Source organism: Vicia villosa, linkage group LG3 (genome assembly GCF_029867415.1).
Source record: "Vicia villosa cultivar HV-30 ecotype Madison, WI linkage group LG3, Vvil1.0, whole genome shotgun sequence".
Classification (NCBI taxonomy): Eukaryota; Viridiplantae; Streptophyta; class Magnoliopsida; order Fabales; family Fabaceae; genus Vicia; species Vicia villosa.
Genome location: NC_081182.1, coordinates 173060929 through 173083636, shown reverse-complemented (window position 1 = coordinate 173083636; position 22708 = coordinate 173060929). Strand labels below are relative to the sequence as shown.

Genomic DNA, 22708 nt, shown 5'->3' with positions numbered 1-22708 from the left:
AAAACGGACTTACGGTTTGAAAGTTACACATTTTTACATTTTTCAAAGAAAACAATTATCACTACAGCACGCGGCGCCAACCGGGTTCGCGGCGCGAAACGAGAAAAACTTACGCCTTCGCGGCGCCAACACATGGACGCGGCGCGACCTGAGCGTATTCACAACTTCCTGGTTTTCTGCCCAACGGTTCGCGGCGCAAACAGTGGTTCGCGGCGCGACCTGGCGATTTTGCAGAATTACGGGTCTGCATTCAGACTCTGCGATTTCACATCCTTTTCACCCAAAAACGATTCCATACGTCGCATACAAGCATATAATCATCGAATTTCTCATCACACATCATTATACATCAAAACAACACATCAATAACCAACAATCTATACAAATTCATCAATTATCCCAAATCATAACATACCTAACAATATCAAATCCCAATATACCAAATCGAATCGAATCATACGTTAATCCATCTCCTTACCCATAATCACATAATAGAAATTAACCGGAAGAGTCCCCCCTTACCTTAGCCAAGAGTTCTTGATTGGTCTCTCCCTCCATTGCTCCTCTTTCACGTTCTTCGTGTTCCAAACTCTTTTCACATTCCTTTCTCTTATTCTCCATGCCTTATTATTTTATAAAATAACCTTTTAATTAGAATAGGGCCTTTACTAACATAACACCCCCTCTTTACTAACACCACACTTGGCCCAATAGCTCATCTCATAATTCTTTCTAAATAATTCCACCAAAATACCGAATAATTCCAAATAATAATTTAATTTCCGATTAAATTAAAATTAGAAAATATGGGGTGTTACATTTCTCTTGTTTCAGCTTTTGTGGCTAAGTTAGCGGTGAGAGGAATTTGATTTAGTTGATGTTAACGGCTCAATATACTTAATCCTGACACTAGGAATCTGATTCATTGGCCAAACGGCCAGGTTCTGAGTGGAGAACTAGTAAGAACATTGTTGGTGTCATTAGAGATTATTTCTTTCTACTTAGCACGGACATCTTTACTGACACTTGAGATTACGCTATTAAGTTTATGTTGCCGTGTCAGTGTCGATGCTTCATAGGTTTCTTCATTTATTATGTTTTTCTATGATAAAAGAAATTAATGTTGATATCTAACTTTGGTGAATCACAACAGGACAATGGGAATGGAGACGAAATTGTGTATAATTGGAGGGAACAAACATCTACTCCGGAATGTCTTTCAACACAGCTTAGAACATGTTTGATTAAACAATTTACATACACAAAATGTGGTCTTCAATTTGCTGAATATATTTTGAGGAATTCAAAGGTACTGGACACAATGTCAATCAAGAGTGCTTCATTCGTAAATGAAAATGTCAAGCACCAAATGTTAATGATATTAGCTTCGGAGGAATTCAAAGGTATAGTTCTCATATGTGTCTATACACTTGTTATATTTTGTTTTAAAGACATTGCCATTGTTTCACTTTGACTCATTTAGATATTGAAATATATTCACTTTTATGTAATTAATTGATTAATTGATTCTAGATTCTTTCAAATTTTAAATTTCTAAGCTTATTGATGATTGTGTTATACTTAGGTTATAAAAAAATAGATACAATGTTGGTCATTAGACAGTGATGGATAAGTTTATATCCCTAAATCAACCAGCTTTTCTTATGGGAAGGTTGCTGGTTGAGGGAGTGATGGGTGTCACTGAGGTGGTCGACATGGCCAAGAGAACTAAGAAAGACAGAAGAAAGTGAAATGTGTGTTTCATGAATGATGATGAGGTTAATGTTGTCATCTGTGTGTGTTGGTTTTTCTGGTTTTCAATGTCATGCATGTTAAAGAGTTCATATATGCATATAGATATTGGAAAGGTCAAAGATAAAGTATATAGTAAAGTGAAATGATTAGTTAGTCTTAGGCATGGAATCTGATGTACACACTTGGTGGGTGAGTCCAATATTAATGGTTCAAACAAGGTCACATGGAACAGTAAAGTATGATTCAACTTTTAGAAAAGGTACATTTTCTGGGATCCAATGGTTTCTTCCTTGACTTGATTACTGATGGGATTGTTGTATCTTGTGTTTTTCAATTCAATGATTTACTTACATTAATACTCTTTCAGAATAAATTTCTGTGGATCTTAAACTAAACAAATATCTGACAGATTTGAATTTTAACTAATTTGGTCGAGGCAATCAAATTAAGTTTACCAATTAATATAATCAATAGAACATCTCATAGCAAGATATGAGAGTAGTACATATAATGGTTAACATTTCACCAAAATAAACTCTTTCTTGCAAAGGATATTCACTATATATCCTCTATTTAATTTTGCAGGAGTACGCATTACCAAAGAGGAATACTTAAAGTCAAAAGAGAAAGTAAAAGAAAAGCCCAAGGTATCCATAAGGTTGTTTGTGACATCAGTTATTAGTTTTCTAGCTCTGCCTTGTAGTTCTTGAATTTCATTGCCTCACCTAAGTGCTGCATGTCGGGATTTGTTGTGAGAAACAAAATATATTTCATGAGGTGTGGAACTTGTTGGAAATATTATATTGACCCTGTTACTTACACAGGTGAGCGTTTAAGTCCGTGGGTAGCTATGGGTTGTTTCATGATGGGTGTTTCAATAATCTTCTTCTAAGATCTGTCTTCTTCTACTCAACAGTAAGTTGTCTGTTTCTTTTTGTCTCTTTCCTTTATATAATTATACTAGTAAAAAAACTAACGTTAAGAAATAAATGTGCTGAGTTAGTATTTTCATACATGACACATGTTCTTTTAATATTGACAACAAAGTTTAATGTTGATATATGACACCAAGAAATAGGAGAAAATTATTAGTCATACACTAATAGTAGCACACTATATATGAGCTGTAAATATTGTTTTGTTCACAAGAGATCACATTACACTGTAAAGAGGTCTTATTTAAGACTTGGCAGAGTTAAAGTAATGTCACACATTACAAATTTGTTTCAAATTTGAAAACTAAAGTGCTATATGCACAGATAAGAAAACCTACTAATTTTTTAGAGGCTTAAAATGTCAAAAATTTACTTCAACAATTAATTCTGATGGTTACATACCCTGGCATTTTCTGAATAGATTTTCTAATTTTTAAACTCTAAGTTTTCTCTACAAATTAATTTAGCAGACATACACAGATGTGTATGTGGTCATTTGTAAGGCACTTGAAAAGAGGTTAGAAAAAGTTATGTTTTGGTTTGAGATTCTAAATCAATACATGTTGTTTCCTGATAAGGAGATACAAAAGAAAGTAACTTACAGATCTATAATATTTTCTCATCAGTTAGACTTCAAATAAAACCATGATGACTAAAATTTAAAACTATCAAAAGGAATGAGAATCAGTATGATTTTAAATTATTCAATAATCTTTAAACAACAAGCATACTAAAACATCATATAGATTATTGGTACATTGGAATTCGTTAAAGTTTAAAAAAGCATCTGAAACGAATAAAAGAAACCGGTCTTCTATGGATGGCGCATCTCTTCACACTGGAGGGTCTATTCCTCATCGTTTGCATTGGAAAAGAATGATATGTATTATATGTTTTTCATTATATTTCGGTACAAAAAATATACTGACTTGTTAATAGACACTGGAGAATATGAGTGTAATTTCACATGTTAAGTCTCACTGAACCAATATCATATACTTTGATAGATAAAATTATTGAGTTCTATTTCTTTTGTAATTTGTAGAGAAAGGAAAAGGGTGCAGATCCATCATTGACCGAGTTCTATTTTCGCACACATCGGAAAAAGGATCAAAGTTGGGTTGGAGTTCATGTTGAATCTACATATGTAAGTATTTCGGGAAGTGTTAATTTGATTGAATTTCAAATCTGCACACTTGTCTTTTGGAAAATATCACTTTTATTGAATTTAATTCCTTACTATTTTTTCAATTTTCTTTTAGGATAAATTTGAACAGAAAAAGTTGGAGATTTCTTCCCAGAATCCAACTATTCCAGGAGAGGACGAAGCTGATAGTCAACCAACTAATGAAATGCCACCTGATTTGGATATATGGGCAGAGTCGGTTGGAAAGAAGAAAGGGAATAGGGTATTTGGTCTTGGAACCGCATCTAAGACTTTGGTTTTTGTATCAAAGAAACACTCAAGTCTTTCAAGTGACTCTCAAGAGGTTGATGTCTTGAGAAGTCAAGTCCATGCTTTAAATGCATCGTTGCAAAGACAAGAACAAGAGAAGATGGTGATGAGGCAACAATTGCATCGAAAAGAAGAAAAGATGGCCGAAGCGAATAATAAAATTTCATTTTTAATGAACCATTTAGGATTTATTGGGTTTTCTTCTCATCCACCACAACCCACTAATGAAAGTGATCACTTAAATGAAGATGGCGTCGATGAAACAAATGAAGAAGACCTTAGTAATGAATTTTGATTTGTACTTTTTTTCATTTTGACTTAGTTTTTGGATTGTATTATCTTTTTAACTTGGTTGACAAATGATTAGTAATAACTTCATTTTTTGAATCATTTTTAGTAATGACTATGTAAGTACTTCTTATCAATTATGATCTATGTTCTATGAATTCAAGTTTAATTTAAATTGAAAATTATAATTTTATTTTATATTATAGATATATAAATATATATATATATATATATATATATATATATATATATATATATATATATATATAATGGTTTAAAAGTTTATTAAAATAAAAAATTATGAAACTTGAGAAAGAAATTTCCTGCGGATTTACCTGCAGATATACATTTCCTGCAGATTTACCTGCGGAATTAGCTGCGGATTTACCTGCGGATTTTTCTGCGAACTTTTTCCTGCGGATTTAGCTGCGGAAATACCTGTGGAATTACCTGCGAAAAATATTACCCACGAAGGTTTTAGCTGGGAACATTAAACCGCAGGAAAATCCGCAGGGAACACGTTTCCTGCGGAAATTTAGCAAATATCCGCAGGTAATTCCGCAGGAAATACGTGTATTTCTAGTAGTGGCATCACTTCCATGACCCAAGGAAAATATTATATATTCGTTGCCGCAGACAGTTAGGTTGTTCTGTTTGCAAAATTAAGTGAAGGTTGTATCATTCTACTTTGACAAGGAGAGATGCATTACCTTTGCCATTGTTACTATATCAGGTTGAACACCATGGGCTTCAAATCCCCAGAAATGGCTACCGATGCGAGCAAGCCCAGCTTGAACCTCGTCAGCAATACAAAGCCTCCAGCTTAAGAAATGATTTGCTTGAGATTTGTATGTTTTAAAAACTGTCAACAAAACAAGTTAACTTCATCAATGAATTCAACAAAATCCTCTTCCTTGAAGTATGTGTTATCAGTTATGTAACAAAAAAATATAGTTTAAAAAGTCATTATATAGCTACCCCTGAACACCATTAATAGCCTCACAGTGGCCAAAATATCGTTCTATGATGAAGTAATACGTCTAAAGTGAAAATCTTTGTTTAAACAATGGAGATATAGAATTATATCTTTTATTCGATCCATGAACAAAATTAATCCAAGTGTACTTATCTTTGACAAAGAGCGTAGCGAATTGGTTTACAAAGACGCTTCTATTTTCTAACAACTTAGCCCCTAAAATTGTCAAACCTTGCAACTGTCCTCCGCCCTCTAAGTGCGCAGACACAAGTACAATATTAAATATCTTCAAGACTAAATTTGTTAAAATGAGTTATATAGAATCTAAAGCATGTTATTTGTATTGTATTCTCAGGTCTGATGTTTGTGTGGACCGGGATTGATACGATGCAAGCTGCGGTTCTGATTTGGTTTTCTTTGTTCTGCTGCAGATTTTGGCACTGTGATACTGTTTGTCAGTTTCTTTATTAGGTCCCCGATGACCTAGACTTGGGAGGGATGGATTTCTCAGTATGTATCACGTTCATGTTGTTCTCAGTTTTAACCCTCTCTTATTAATGTTGTTTTATCCTAATTGTTTTTTGTGCTGCAGCAATTTGGCGGGATGGGTGGCGACGATGCAGTGGGTGTTGATTTTGATGACAATGATGATGAAGGTAAGTATGATGTACAAACTGTGTGATGCAGCAATGCATGATTAAGTAACAGTACAAGATTTTACGGTGATAACGCATCAAAATTAAACTATATATCCAAAATTAAGAATTTGATATTTCTCCTGTTGTTTAGCACCTCAAATTGTAATCCTCTAGAATTTTATGCTCATATTGCTTGCAAATTGTATAGGGCAAGAAGTGTCGAAGCCTGAAAAAGAAGAGCGTGGTGATAAGGAGGGAGGTTCTGCTGTTGGAAAAGAAGCGGACAAGAGCACCGTTGAAGAAGCTACTCCGAGCACATAATGGCATTGCAGTTCATGATCTTACACTTGGAAAAATGCTTTTGGGTCTGCTGTCAACAGTTTTAATAGCATTTCCAATGGACAGATTTCATGGTTATTTCCAAGAGAAACTGAAAATCGGAGAGTAAGTGTAACAAATTTTTCACTATTTATTTGGAAAATAGTATCAATCCAACTCTGCAACTTACGCATAATTATCTTTTATTTTCATTTGATTTACATGGATCTATGCAGGCCCCTTGAATGTGGTGAAGTTCAGAATTAACTCGGTGAACATATGGATGTATGAAGTCATGGTGCTCTAGCTTGAATGTATACTCAAATCTTGATGATAGACATGATTTGTTTGTAAGAGAAGAAACTCCTATCCATTTGTCCAAAGACAGCATAGAACCAAGCTATAGACCCAAGCTGGCCCCTATTTAAAGTAGGTAAATTTGAGGCCTCATTTCGATCAACAGATTCAACACTGATTTGTTCATGATTATTGGATAATTTTTCACCTTTGAAACCACTTGATTGGCTATGATCTTCGAAGAGTTTGTCTAACGAATCAAATACAGTGTCAGGTGGCTCATATAGTGATGCAAAAGCCCATAAAAGCTGTGAGAGTTCTTTCCCTTTGAAGGTATGAATTATTTTAGAAGCCCTTTTCGACAATTCAGTGAAAAGATCGGGAGCTGAATGCCGCATTGAAGCGAAAGCACCTGCAATTATAGCAATGTTCTGAGAGTTTAATTCTTCAGCTTTGGTCAATGCAATCCATGCAATTCTATCCATTTTTGAAAAGTAAAGCAGTTCCCCTCCAACTTTAGACAGGGCCGAATCTATGTTTGAGATTCCTTGATCTGAGCAGTCTGGTAAGCCTGTCATTGCAATCCCGACAAGCATAAACATCTCTTTTTGTCGAGGAAACGCCAGTCTTGAGAATGGAAAAAACCTACCGGAAGTCATGAATGCCTGTTCAGGTGTTTCATTGGACATGTTGGACAAAGCTGTCCAAATGGTCCTTGCTGATTTCACGTCCAAATTGTTATGGTATTTGATGGTCTTCTTTTCAATATCCACTTATGCAGTACACTTGTCTCTAAAATCTTCTTTGTTAGTCTTGTGTGATTTTGATATCTATTATTATTTCTCATTTGTTCCCTTTATGCTGTACGTGCAAGTTTGAGAGTTGAATGGTATTTCATTTGCTATATGATTCTTGGCAGTACATTGTAGTATTTCATGGAGTGAATAAACAATCTCATGATGGACGAAGCTGTCCAAATGGTCGTTGCTGATTTCACTCTGCAGAAATCTACTATCTGTTTCAACTGTCGAGGTTTGAAATGCATATATGCATATGTTTGCTATTTACCTTTTATACGCGGGTGTCATTTTCCAATGGAATTACAGTTCTGTTTTCTTTTTATACTATATTAGAGTTTAGATGAGTTGGATTTTAAGATTTATCAAGGCACTCACAGTGTGTTTGTTTACAACATTTTTGGATTTCGGTGTTGTTGTACTTTCACCTGAAGCCCTTTACCTCACAATCAACATAGTCGATAGATTCTTAGCTATCTGACTTGCATCAAGAAGGGAACTTCAATTGGTTGGCGTCAGTGCCATGTTGATGGCATCAAAGTACGAGGAAATCTGGCCACCTGAGGTTAATGACTATGTGTTGTGTGCCTCTCAGATAGAGCCTACACTCATGAACAAATACTCATCATGGAGAAAACCATCCTAGGGAAGCTTGAATGGACACTGATAGTGCCTACACCGTTTGTTTTCTTAGTCTGATTCATCATGGCGGCATCCATATCGCTACCTCCTTCCGATCGAGATGTTTTTGAGAACATGACACATTTTCTTTCTGAGCTGGGAATGCAACGTTATGCTACCTTGATGTACAGTCCCTCAATGATGGCTGCAGCAGCTGTTTATGCAGCAAGGTGCACATTGAACAAGAGTCCTGCTTGGGATGAAACGCTTAAGGTGCACAGTGGTTACTCAGAAGAAGAATTGATGGGTTGTGCTATATTGTTGGTGAGTTTTCTTACTGGTATTACGACTACAAAGCTGAAGGTTTTGTACAAAAAGTACTCTGATCCTCAGAGAGGTGTTGTTGTTGTACTTCCACCGGCCAAGAACCTTATGTCTGTTGCAGTAGGTTCTTCTTAGATTTGTCATTGAAATAAACAAAGGAAGTTGCATGAGTTATTAGTTTTATGTAGGGCTCTCAACAATAACCATTTGTTATTGTATTTTTTCCTTTTCATTGTTTAGACCTTTTTAAATTGTTGTGAAATCAAAATTTCATATATAAGCTTCCTCAACAATAACCGAAATTGTTGTAATAATAGATATCAAAATTTCGCGCTGTATTTGAATGAAGAAAAAATCATGAGGCTTGATTGAGAAACTGGGAAACAATATGAATTTGTTGTGCACCGTTCAAACAGAAATTGGTATGAAAAGTTTATTGGGCAAGGATCATACCAGTTTGCCAAAGAAAAAAGGCTTCGTACTGGCGATGCTCTGGAATTTATCCTCGTTGATTCTCGTGATACTCTAAGTGTGAGATTGGTCAATCATTGATATGGTGCGAAGTTTGAAGGTTAAAAGGCGTTAGTTGATAAAGGTTATAAGTTTGGATGTGTTAGAAGAAGTTAGTTAGACAATGTAATATGAAGTTTAATTCTGTTAAGTTTATTTTGGTTTGATGTTAATTGTTTTCTCTGTACTATGGATAACTCTCATACATACAGTAAGTTCAGGGAGAGAGTGCAATGAAAGTCATCATTGTGATCTGGTTGTCCATGTAAAATCCTCCCTGTTGAACTAGATATTTGAAGACATTCCCGAAGGGGACTATTACATGATATCAAATGCAATGAAACAGCATTCAGAAATAGCACAGTAAAATTACCATAGAAAAAGCTTTACATTCAGACATCCTACCTATATTTCCAAAAGGGGTAAAATAAAAATAAGATAAAAGTTGTAAATGTGCTATTGCCCAAAAGGATCAACTTGAAGACCTGAAACCATAACATACAGAGCCCGAGGCATATCATATTTCTCTAGCTGCCATTTAAATACAATATCATATCAAGTTACATTCTATATAGACACCATCATCATGATACTAAAGTATGCTAGAGAGCAGGAGTAAAGGTAAGGATGAGCCATTGACAATGGCCAAAACAAGGTTTAGAAACTTTTTGAATCAGAGAGAACAGTGCCAAGAAAAGAAAGTAAAAAGTATATTGAAGAGAGTAGCAAAAACGTGTTTGGCAATGGGATGAATTATATAAAACAGTCACACTTTGTATGTACTACATCAAAAGAAGTGCACTGCATAGTACCTCAAGTTACTACTACATCAAAAGAAGTGCACTGCATAGTACCTCAAGGCCAAGCTCATATACAAGCATTTAAAAAAACTATTTATTATATTCTATTATATTTGTATTGCTTATGGCCAATAGTAATTCATTAAGCTTCCATCAAACATATTAAGAAAAAACCTATGATGAATCAAACTCTCTAAAATGTAACGGTTATATCTGAAAGCAATGCTGCAATCATATAATGGTTGTAGCTAAAAATTAAAAATTGCAAATTATGTCTAAAAAGCTCATTCTATATAATACTGAGTTGCAACTTCATGATGTACTTTGAAGTTATTAATTCTGAGACCGGCTCTTTCACAGCAATTTATGTTTTAGCAATGTCCAAAATCCGATTATTAACCTTACAAGATGAAAAAAATAAATTAAGATACTAGTGAATAAAATACGACAAAAAAAACATCCTGGGTGCAGTAGATGGAAAGACATGGACACGTTGTTTGTTCTTCAGAAAACGATTTTTTTTAATTATACGTTTTGAAGGCTTCAGCTTCTCAGCAGGCATAGTAGAGGTTGAACACTTCACCATAGGATAAGAATAAGAATTTGAAGTCTTCACCGCCGCATTAACAGCACAAGCAGCAGAATCAGAATTGAGGGCTACCTCCGACTCAGCCTTGGAAGAAGAATCAGAATTGAGGGCTACCTCCGACTCAGCCTTGGAAGAAGAACCAGAGTTGTCGACAACCACCGACACAGCCTTGAAAGACGAATCAGAATTGTCGACAACCACAGACACAGCCTCGGACATCAGTTTTGCCTTGCACGCCAGTTTTGCCTCGTACGCCAGAGACACCAGTTTTGCCATATTTCCACGTCGAGTAAAGCCATTTCGTGCAGGGTTTATTATCCTACCGAAAGGTCTATAACAGGCGCTAGAATTGCACCGCATTGTTACAAACCAAACAAACACAAACTTTTACCTTCCCTTCTCTTCCATCTATTATTTATATTATGTTGTTAGGGTTTCGTTTCTGCCGGACAGCTCTGATTAAAAACGTTCTACTTTTTCGTTTCTGCCGTATATACCGATGCAATCTAGAATATAAATTTATTTTCATCGTATATAATATTTAAACTTCACACTATTGTTATATGGTATATTTATTATTATAATTATAAAATTTAAAAAAATATATATTAAATAATCATAAATCAATGGCACACATTTATTTACACATGATTAGAAATATAATAATAAAAATAAATAACTAATTGATTTAACTGTTAATTGAAATTTGCATTAAGATAATAAATGACTGAATAAAATAAATAAATGATAGGAATCATACAATATAATAAAGCAAGATGAGTTTTTTTTGGCAAGTTTGCTAAGTGTCATCTTCTTAAAAGTCTTACCATTTTAAAACTTGCTATTAATAGTAATCTTGCTATAATTAAGTTTAATTATTTTATAATAACTTAATTTTATTTCACTAATATCTAACCACTATTTTTTAATCTATCATATAAGAAAAGTCTACCATTTGAGCAATTCTTAGGCTATCCACATCAGCAAAACACTCCACAAAATTCCACATCGTTCCTCTGCATTGTGTGTTGCGGCAATTATAAGGGGTGGAAATTTAAACCTCTCAACCTCTCATGATCTTGCGGTTACGGATTCTTGGCTTTCTCTGGCCATCAATGTTTCAAACTGCTTACGGATTAAAATGGCTTGCATCCATTCTGATACTATCAAAAACCAAACATCCTATAAAAAATATAGCTCTACTTCTATCGATTTTAATTTTCTTTGTAGTAAGGTTTTATCTTTCCAATATCAATTCCATTTTTGATTTTGTGTATTCCTATTTTGTGTTCAGGTATTACAAATATTCTCTTCCTTCTTCTATTTGGTGTTTTTTTTGTCAAAAGTTTTCATCGAAGCAATTTTCAAGCGGTCTTCTGGTGGTCGAAAAACATGGATCTCCCTTTTGATTTCGGTTCTGGTACTCCTTCCTTCTTTCGCTTCTGTTTCGTTTGTGTGGTATTATGTTGTTGTAGATGTTAACAATGTGTTGTCAAAATACAGAGCACCTGATCTATAAAGTGTTTGATGAAAGTTCCAAACCAATCACTCTTATTTTTTCCTATTAGCGACGCATCTACATCGTTCTTGAGTTATGCGGATTGATTGGTTCTTTGTAGTATTTTGATTTTCTTTATGATTTGAATTCCAGGTGGAGATTCGTTTCGATTTGGGTTTCTCTTATTAAGCTAATTGTTCATAAATGCTAGAGATTCAGAGAGGAATTTACTCGAATGGTAATCTGCAATTAATCTATTTTCATCTATATTTAAGTTCTTATATTGTTTAATTGGTTTGATTTTATGTTTTGCAGATTTACGGTTAATCTGCGGCGTCGGATCAGGCAACACAATGGTGAAATTGGGAGTGGAGCTTGGAGAACTAAGAGCAAGCGTCCTTGGGAGATGGTTTTATGTATGTATGGGTTCCCAACGAATGTGGCTGCTCTTCATGTTTTAATTGAATTTTGCTTTCTATGTATTATGAGGTTGTTTTTGTTTAACAAAAAATGTTTCATGTTTATTGATTGGTTGGTTGAGCAAGTTAAGTCGATTGTTTTCATGGCGTTACTTTGATTTTGAAATGTAGGTTTAATGGGCTTGGCAACACCCTATTGAATCATTGGCTATAACAAAGCATGTTGCGAACAGTGTGAACAGAAAGTAGCAGCTGGTACCATGTAGTTGATTATGCCAATTGCAACATAAAATAGATTTTATATTCACATCAAATAAATTTGCAGCTTCTTCGTTTAGGGTTTTGCTTCCCTTTCTTTTATTCATAGCAACACATACATCACTCTTCAAATACGCGAAAACTCAAGTAAGCGTTTAATTTTGATTTTCATTTTTCGATTCTTCTACGATTTCTGCGTGTTGATGTTGTTCTTGGATGTCGTTGAATACGTTACAGATTAAAGGAGATTATGGTTGTTAATTGAAGGTGATGATTGTTGTATGATTGAATTTGCAATGTTGAATTAGATCCATATTCAAAATATTTTCTATTGTTTCATCGGGGCTACCGAGTTCTTAGCCGCTTCGAGATTTCGACAAAACATAAAACTCAAACCTCCAGTCGTAGTGGATTGGATGACATAATGTATGTTTTGATGTCAAGAGAACTGCAGTAGAACCATCGAAGGATAAGTGACTCTTACTGTTCTGGTATATCGACTGCCGTAGTAGCGGTGTTCAAACTCCTGCATTTTAGTATTGCTTTGGTTATTGTTTTGTTAAGCCTACAACAGCAAACCATGAACAGAATATTCAAGAAAAGGGAAAGTGGTCTTCAAACGGGGGGCTCTATTTTTTTACTGATTCCAGTGCTTTGATTTTTAGGATTCTTACTGATAAGGTTTCTTTCTATATTTGTGCAATGTTCAATGTTGTTGATTTGTGTTGATTCCCACGACTATTACATGTTTCTGTAAGTTCTCCATAATTTTCTCTTATTGTTCAATTCAATTAACCCAAATTATAGCCTTAATTATTGCATTAATTTTTACTCTATAGTTTCTAAAAAATGGGTTGATTGTGTTGTTGATAAAGAAGAAGAAGAAGAAGAAAAGGATGATTATGAGTTAAAGGGAAGTGAATCATAGGTTGAATGACCTGAAACGTCGTTGTTTACTGCGTTTCTTTATTCATTTCAGAATCTTTGATGTTGATTTGAGTAGTTTGAGGAATGTGGTTTATGATCCGCTTCCGTCTCTTATTCATGGGAGGAAATGGTTAATGATGTACAGGTAGATTTGGATGAAGGTTTATTGGTAGCCACAAAATTATGTTGTGTTGAAGTTGTAAAATTGTGTTTATTTGATATTTTGATTGATATTCTTTTGTGGCCTCTTTGCATTTAGTGCAGCACTTGGAAACATGGGATATAACTATCAACACTTTACCTAAGAAGCATGCTTTGTCCTGGACCGAGTTTTCTGGTACGATTTCATCATCATCTAGCACACATAAACTTATGTTGTTTATGATTTATCTATGTTTGTTCCGTGTGGACGAGGAGAGAATTTATTCAATATTCATTTGTTGTGATCACAAATTTTTTATGAATGTAATTCAGGCTTACAATGGAGATGACTACAATGGAACTAGGATTGTCAGTAGAGCTTGTGAGCTCTGTGATACGGGACTTCAACTTTCTCAAAGTTTTACATTGCCGTTTGGTTTAGATGTCAATTATTGTGCATGGGATGCTCTCTCAAATGGACCAGGTGCATGGGATGCTCTCTCAAATGGACCAGGTGCAAAGTTATTAACATAGCAGAGCTAATTGTCTACTTCTCCATAAATAAGTGATTATCGATACACAAAATTAATTGTCTACTACTCCATCAGAGACAGTGTGGCATGTATTGTCCATTTCTCTTTCATGTTTTTTATTTGATTCAGTTTTGTCTTTTGGAGAGGATCGTAAGATATATTTATACAATGATAGTTTTAAAATTAAATTGGTAGTTCGTTGTTTGACTTTTGAGTATGAGATAAGTATTGCCTCTATCTTACATTCTTTTGTTGTATTATTTCATCAGGTGAAAAAGAGAAGAGAGATGCTTCAAGATAAACTTGAAAAACAACACACTGGAGCCATATATTCTCTCAATAGACAATACTCTATTCCAAATTGCATTGATATCTTGAAAGTTGTAAAGCAGAAAAGCCATTGTTTGGGTGACAATCATTTTAGCTTGCTATGGAAATACTTAAAGATAGCAATAATTCTTTTTTCTTTGATTTTATTATGCCCGACTGCTTTTATTTGGAACTATATCAGTATGAATTGAATGCCATAGCTTTCTTGAATGGCATAGATGAATGAAGGAATTGGTTAGGGGATAAGTTTTGGAATTTGGAAGTTAACACTTGATGTATGGATGGTTGTTAATTTTGTAACTTGCAGTAGCTTTTCTCCTTGAATTGATTGTCCATAAGAGTGTATTATTTTGGACAGGAAGTATTGACTGCAAAATATGTATGTACAGGTTCGGTGATGAGGCTGCCCGTAGTCGGGCGTGACGCTGCCTCGAGTGCAAGGTTGACTGAGTAATTCACTTGTGTTTGTGAGTTTCTTGATGATTGTTTACAATTCGGAATTAGGTTGATATGTGCATCATTGTTTGGGTTGTATTTGAATGCTACATTTTTGTGCAAGTATGGATTGTATGATTGGATTGGATATTAATTGTGAACAACATGAATGTTTGGCTGTTGAAACAGTTTTGGACTTGGATGAACATGAACTGAGTTGAATGACGACCCCTGAAATGATGGGATATCAAGTTTGTTTTGCAGGTTTTGAACTCAGTTTGGCATGGAGGTTGAATAACGGAGAGATGATGTGAGGAAGCTTGGGAAAGTGACCATGGCTTGAAGATTTGTATTATTTTTTTAGGTACAGTAGATCTGCTTTGGATAGATTTCGGTGCATATAAAGCAAGGCAAAAACATGGTTTTTGAATCAATTTGGGGAGCTACTTTAGAATTACTTGGAAGTGGCAGTCATTAGAACAGCTGAACATAAAATCAATTTATGCAAGGAGTTAGTGTCAAGATTGCTGATTTGGAAAATTAGGAACTATTGTGTACCATAGAGCTTAGAGAATTTTAAATGAAACAACCATAATAAGAGTTTGTGATTGTTTGTTACTGAACAGGTTGAAGATTCTATTAAGGGTGCAAAGATTATCAAATGCCGTTCGCAGTTCTCCGCACCTGCTTCTGATGCTGCTCCTTCTGCCGCTGAGCATAGCACTGCTGCAACTTCCGATCTTCATCTCTGTCTCGCTGAAAATCTAACACTCCTTATATACGTCTTGGACTGTACCCATGTTTCATTGCAATGGCTGGTGCTACACTTGGACACTTCCAGCTATCTTTGGCACAAACATATGCCTTCACCGGGTAAAGCTAATTTTGATGTCTGATGGGTTTGGTTTCTTTTTCAATGCATGTACATTTGAATGTTTTAAACATTTATACTGTTTTGGCTCCCATTTTAAACAAGTATGTTGAAGTTCTCCCACCAATGGAGAGACGGGGGTCTATTGTGTGTACAACAGAAACCAGAAAATAGACCTAACATGTCATCTGTGGTTTTTATGTTAAAGGGTGAAAAGTTACTTCCAAAACCAAGTAAAACTGGGTTCTATGCAGGAAGAGATAATGCAAACGGTACAAAATCTTCTTCAAAGGAGGGTTCAATAAATGAAGCTTCAATCTCAATGTTAGAGGCCATATAGAATGCCACTGTGCTTGACACTGATATGGCTGAATAAGACTGTTTCAAAACAACTTATAGAACTTTTTTTATGGTTTTGTAGGTGCTGGATATATAGGTGCTGGTTTTGTTGGTGCTATTGGTGCTGCAGCTGGTGATTGAGCTAAACTGGTGGTTGAAAAGATGGAGGGAAGTACTAGAAATGAGAGCAAGAAAATTTCCTTCATTTTCTTTTCTTAATGGTAATTAAAGGCCTTAAAATTTAGATTGTTTTGTAGCTTGTGAAAAATGTAAAGGAATTGGTGCTTTTATAGATGTTAGGTGGGTAGAAAGGTTTAGTTATGTAAAATAAGGCATAGTTGTATTCTGTGAGGGGATATTTTATCTTTAGGAAGATTAAGGTGATGTGTCAAAGTTGATTGAAATGTGGATTTGGCTACTTATGGCATTGTAAGGTGATAAATGATACTAGATTAATACAGAAAAGGAAGAACCTCTCTAATCATTCAGGTAAGATGGATGTGAAATCAAATCAATCATTGTTAAGAAAGTTGTAGCAGTGTTCATATGGTTAAACAATTCCTCTAGACAGCTAGATATCAAAGCTAAGTTGAAGTTCTTCTGATTATTTTCAAATGGAATTTGTATCTTTCAAAGTTACTTGCTGCCTAAAATCATGACATTTTCTCTATTCAATTGATTTTACAAATATGCTAGATCCAACACCCCAAGAATGTTGATGATTGAATTATCATTCGAAATATGAGCTTATTAAACCGAAGGCCTAATAACAAATGGAAATTACTGATTAATTTTGATGTATGGAATATCTTCCAAACTTATAACCTAATGGTGCATCTTTTTTGGTAAAGAACTCCAAAAGAGAAACGTGTTGTCATGCTTGATTAATGAACAAAAGAGAAACGTGATGTCATGCTTGATTAATGCTACTACTCCTATATCTTCTGCAATATTAATTGTGAAATATTATTCACCCCCCTTCCATTCCAATATTCCATTACCTGCTTTTCATACACTGCTCAATATAAAATTATTGCAATTTGTAAGCTACAATCATACACTACTTTACTTCACATCAGTCAGTATTTTAAGGAGAATTCAAACCCTCTTTTTTCCTAATCTTATATTATACTGTATTATTATCTTTCAAGTATTTAATTTTTCATGATGATTAGGTTGTCATAATAGTTATCTTTAATGAGGAACTCTTAAGTGCTTAAAGGATAAAGTAGTTTTCAAACTAGATGCATCAATTGAGAAAAAAAAAGAATTATTTTACTCCTCTAAAGATCACTATATAAAACCCTATGGTTATTTTTATTTAGTTTATTACAGTATTATATTAATTCAAAGGTGTCATGACATAGGCAGCTAGAACAATGAACAAGAGGCAACAGGTGATGATGGAAGCTGAGCAAATTGTAAATTAGGTAAATAAATACTATGCAATTAATGAATACTTAAAAATCAAAACTTTGGTATCTTATTCTACTATCAAATCTCATTAACACTACGAGTAGCCCAAAAGGTAATCACTATGTTGATTTGTGACATGACTGCTACTTTGGCATACACACGGGTACTTATAATATAATACGGATACTCACGAGTACTTATATGGTACGCGTATATGATACTGATATTAACACATTTAATTAAATATTGAATAATAACAAAAATAATTTTACTATTTATTTAAATATTTTTATACATAATTCCAAAATAAAATCATTTATATATAGGAATAACTATTCGATTGATTCAAATATTTTTATATATGGAATAATATATTTGATTTGTAAATTGGTTTTAATTAATTAATATTAACGGGAACAGGAAGTTAGGTATCAAAATAATTAGGGTTAAATATATTTTTGGTCCCTATAAATATCTCAATTTTGGCTTTTAGTCCCTATAAAAAATAAATTGACTTTTAGTCTCTCTAAAATTAATTTTACACCCACTTTTGGTCCCTCTAGAGGGACTAAAACTGAGTGCAAAAGTAATTTTATAGGGAATAAAAGTCAATATTTTTTTTATAGGGACTAAAAGCCATTTTAAATAATTTTATAGGGACTAAAAACATATTTAACCCAAATAATTAATATTAATGAGAACATGAAGTTAGGTATCAAAAATAATTAATATTAACAGGAATATTAAATTAATGATCAAAATATTAAATATTAACAGGAACATAAAGTTACTGATTGAAATATTAAATAATAGCAGAAACATAAATTTACTAATAACGGGAACATGAAGTTACTGATAAAAATATTGAATATTAACATGAACATGAAGTTACTTATCAAAATATTAATATTAGCGGAAACATGAAGTTACTAATCAAAATATTAAATATTAACGGGAACATGAAGTTACTGATAAAAATATTGAATATTAACATGAACATGAAATTACTGATCTAAATACTAATATTAACGGAAACATGAAATTACTGATAAAAATTTTGAATAATAACGGGAAGATGAAGTCACAAATCAAAATATTGAATATTAACCAAAACATGAAGTTACTGATCAAAATATTGTATATTAACGGGAACATGAAGTTATTAATCAAACTATTGAACATTAACGGAAACATGATGTTCGGAAAATTGACCATGATAATGTTGACACCTACCTCCATTGTCATACTCACCAACAAACAAAAAAATTCGCAACAAAACAAAATGAACCCGTGTTTGATCATGTTCTTATTGGGACTTCGATTATATGGGTCTTTCAATAAATAGTCCGTTCATTTTATGAGTTATAATTCATACATTTTATTTACACATATTATTTCTCAATGAAACTTCTACATTTCTTAAATGCATCCTTAGATGTATTATTCAATCTAAAACAATACAAACTTTATTTTCTCAATTCCTTTTTATTTTCAATATTCAATTTTTTTAATATTAGTATTTTTATAACTTTTACCATTTTAACCTAAATTTAATGTTTTTCTAATAAATTTTGTTTTCCTCAATTACAATGCGCGGAAAAACGACGGGTACCCGTGCGAACGCACGGGTAAGACACTAGTTATTTTATTACAACTTCAATTTGTATTGGGTCACGTTTGATAATCAATTTTATCTTAACCTTTTGTAACAACCAATGCTATGTCGTTTCATATTCACTCGAAAGATGCATAGTTGCTCCGAAAAAAAAACAAAGACAACAAATTAATTTGGTTTCTAAAGGCAAACCCTTCCATTCTAATTTCTCTCCTCCTAATCTAATTTTTCTTTTTCCAATCTCTTCTCATCAATGTTACTTCTTCTCCTAATTTATATACAATGGAACAAACAAGAGGACTGAGGAAGTCAGATAAGAATCGCCCCCCTTCTTAACCCTAACCCCTAAACAGTAAAACACTAATTTCACAAACCTATTGTGCTCGTCTTCTTCGTCAGCTACTCTTCTCACTGGTTTGTTTTCAAACTCCAAATTATATCCCAATTTTTCTTAATTGAATCTATGAACCATCAATCTCATCCATTTAATTTCAAATCGTTTAATTTATTTATCGATTTAATTCCCAAAGCTTTATAATCCAAAAACATGAAAATGTATGTATTCGTTTCAATTTGGATTTTAGATTTCGCGTCATGATTTTTTATTGAGTAAAAATCCATCAGTTTTGTTTAATCAGTGGATTTTTACATTAGATCCAATCATTAATCTTTTCTACTTAATTGAATTCGATTTTTCACTGCAAAGTGAAACAATTGAAGGGGAAAATCAGTGGTGATGGCAGGTAACACTTAAGATTCGTCGCTTCATTCTTTCTAGAAAGACTACATAGAGTTTTCTCATGATGTGTTTTTATTGAGTTCTTAATTGCAGATGGTGGAGAGGCTTAAATCCATGGGTGCATACAATATGCATGGATTTTGATTTTAGAAGGTGCAACACAAAATTCAGATGAATTATATCAAATTATATGTACATATTAATTATCATTTTCATTGTATTTGCTTCTTTTGTTATGGTACAGTTCATTGAACTTAAGTTTGTGTTAATTGATTATGCAAAAGTTTTATATATCAACATTTTGAGCCAATAAGCCAATGTTTTGATTACTTCAATTTAGATCTATATATCAGCATTTTGTATAGTTTTGCTGATGCTGGACGAGGACTTGATGCAATGATTTTATTTTTTGGATATATGATGTTTTATAAAGAAAGTAATTTTATTTTAATAATAATTACAACTTTGATTTATTTATATTTATTTACCGATCTCCCATTTTGACAACCACGTTTCAGGCGGTTTACGCTTTCACGGAGGTAGACCTTTTGGAATGAAATATGGAGCAATGAGAGTTAACTGTATTTCAATTTTAATTTTGTTTTAAAATGGTTTTTAATTATAATTAGTAGTTTAAATATGTTTGGTTGTATTTGTTTGATTGATAATAGTCATAATCTATGATATTTATTGTTGCTAATATTTATATATTATACCTTAAATTGGTATTTGATTGATAAATATGGATAGGAAAGTCATTCCGTAAAATTCAAATAGAAGAAAGACGAGAATTTGGCCGGAGAATGGAACTTCACCTCTAGTCAATGAAATGGAGATGCTAATTATAAAAGTAAAGTAAAATTGTACTGAAGTATTCATGTTGCAAGTGTTTTTCATATAATTGCAAATAAAGAAGCTAATGATAATGTTTTATAAAAAAATCTCTATCTCCTTAGGTATTCAAACACGTGAAGACTATCATTTATATGCTACCTCTACTGAAATTCCTGAATTCACTAACAAGGATAACACACTTGTCTTCCAATTTTCTATCAAAGACAAAAAGAAGCTTGGTTGTGGTTATGGGTACTTGAAGTTGCTTAACGGCCCATTGATTCATTTTTTTTACCTTTCATATCTGGGAAGGAAAATAACTGATTTTTATTTATGGTGGTTTACATGGTGGTAAGTAATAAAAAAATGTCGGTGTTCGTAATTTCTCTTGAATAGTTTTATTCTTACAATTTGTTTTCTAATTTCATTTGGTATTATGGATCCAAGGCTTCTAAGAATAACTTGAGTACGAATTTTCCCTTTCGATTATGCTAAGATGATTGCAACGAGTAACAATTTTGGGATATTGGGTTTTGGAATGTTGGAGAAAGTGAGATTTTTTGTATCATTCTGAAGCAGTATCCTTCCTTATTTATTGATTATATTATGCGATGTTATTTTTGTTTTGATTGTTATTGTTTGTGAATTTAAAGAGAGACAAGATTCAAGTTTCGGTGAGGAAAGCCACGTTGTCTCGATTTCAATCTAAAATATATGATGGAAGGAACCATGTTACTACTAAGTTTTAAAGTTATTGATTTTGGATTTAGTTTAAGTTTCTTCAAGTCATATTGCCTGGCCTAAACTTTATGATGTGCAGAATTTGGATTTATTATTAATGTTACATTGCATTGTCTTGAATTAACAGTGAAAATGTCATTTATTGACATTGTAACTGTCAATGGTTTTGGTTTATATTTATATTTTAAGTTAAAATATTGCTTTGCTACTGTCATATTTTATTGCTACTGTATTATGACTGAGTAGAAAAATTCTTCAAAATGTCCTATGAGGTTTAAAGAAGGTCTGGTGGATGTCAAGGTTGCACTTAAAATGTATGGATATTCAAATTGTGAAAATTAGAATTCTTTAATTCTATATGAATTTGTTTAACTGATGTTATGTTTGCTCAGGTTGGAAGATGATGCAGCAAACATTTGAAAATGGAAAAGGTTATATTTTTTTGAAGATACCTAAAGAATATTTAGGATACAATGACACTTATATCAAATTAGTGATTAGTGATTAGGGATGATGTATTTACATTTATCATATCATTATAATGTAATTGAAATATGAAACTCTTTTTGAGTAATATCAACATAAACATTTTTTTGTTTAAGTTTCATATGTTCACTTCCAACTTACACATTTTAAACTACCACCTACTGGTATGCTGACAAATTAATTGAACTCATAAATTTTGGAAATTATTTTAGAATTCTCAATCTTTCTGTTCTGTTAGTATTCTTTGCTATTGGACAACACCACACTCACTATAGGAATTAGATGTGAATGAATTATTTAATTGCATACTTTTTCAGTTTTATAGTTTTTAACCCACTCACTCTAGGACCCCATCATGTTTGTAGGAAAAAAATATAACTGATACCATTTCAAAAGACAGTATGGATGCCAATATATATTTCACACAATTTTTTAATTTAGCTTGGCAAATAGTTGATCAAAGTCACTGTATAGGAAAAAAGTGGAAAGAAATACTGCAACCCGTAATTATATTATACTATTGTTGTGCATTATTAATTTAAAATTTTATTTTCATAACAATAATAATTAATTGTTATATAACTATACATTAAACATAACTTTTTTTATAATAATTTTTTTATAAAACTAAAATTATTTTTTATAAACAATAATATATTTTTTTAAAGATATGAAATATATAACTTATTTTAACATTCGGAATTTTACTCCGTGCAACGCACAGGTACGCGCACTAGTTATAGAGTAAAATGAAAGCAGATCAAAAATTTAATAGTTATATTTATATATTTGTTCAATCAGTGACATTTTTAAATTATTAAC

General features: G+C 32.9%; 2 protein-coding genes and 2 pseudogenes across 2 annotated transcripts; all 4 read left to right on the top strand.

Annotated features, from left to right (window-relative positions):
- The first annotated feature begins 806 nt into the window (after positions 1-806).
- On the top strand, positions 807-4441 carry LOC131659407 (uncharacterized). The gene is made up of 6 exons (XM_058928599.1): positions 807-854; positions 914-970; positions 1154-1403; positions 2585-2670; positions 3736-3837; positions 3953-4441. The coding sequence occupies exons 1-6, from the start codon at positions 807-809 to the stop codon at positions 4439-4441; spliced, it is 1032 nt and encodes a 343-aa protein (XP_058784582.1).
- Positions 4442-5896: 1455 nt separating this feature from the next.
- Positions 5897-6633, top strand: LOC131659406 (uncharacterized). The gene is made up of 3 exons (XM_058928598.1): positions 5897-6066; positions 6257-6492; positions 6603-6633. The coding sequence occupies exons 1-3, from the start codon at positions 5923-5925 to the stop codon at positions 6631-6633; spliced, it is 411 nt and encodes a 136-aa protein (XP_058784581.1). The 5' UTR covers positions 5897-5922.
- Positions 6634-7803: 1170 nt separating this feature from the next.
- LOC131659405 (G2/mitotic-specific cyclin S13-7-like) lies at positions 7804-8540 on the top strand (annotated as a pseudogene).
- A 7357-nt stretch (positions 8541-15897) lies between these two features.
- The window catches only part of LOC131659404 (pectinesterase QRT1-like), a 10692-nt pseudogene continuing 3881 nt past the window's right edge, over positions 15898-22708 (top strand).

Bases quoted from the DNA above. Each gene is read 5' to 3' on its own strand.
- LOC131659407 (XM_058928599.1), top strand. From the start codon at position 807: ATGGGGTGTTACATTTCTCTTGTTTCAGCTTTTGTGGCTAAGTTAGCG. The intron at 855-913 runs GTGAGAGGAATT...TCCTGACACTAG, and splicing joins CTTTTGTGGCTAAGTTAGCG to GAATCTGATTCATTGGCCAA. The intron at 2,671-3,735 runs GTAAGTTGTCTG...TGTAATTTGTAG, and splicing joins CTGTCTTCTTCTACTCAACA to AGAAAGGAAAAGGGTGCAGA.
- LOC131659406 (XM_058928598.1), top strand. From the start codon at position 5,923: ATGTATCACGTTCATGTTGTTCTCAGTTTTAACCCTCTCTTATTAATG. The intron at 6,067-6,256 runs GTAAGTATGATG...CAAATTGTATAG, and splicing joins TGATGACAATGATGATGAAG to GGCAAGAAGTGTCGAAGCCT. The intron at 6,493-6,602 runs GTAAGTGTAACA...GGATCTATGCAG, and splicing joins GAGAAACTGAAAATCGGAGA to GCCCCTTGAATGTGGTGAAG.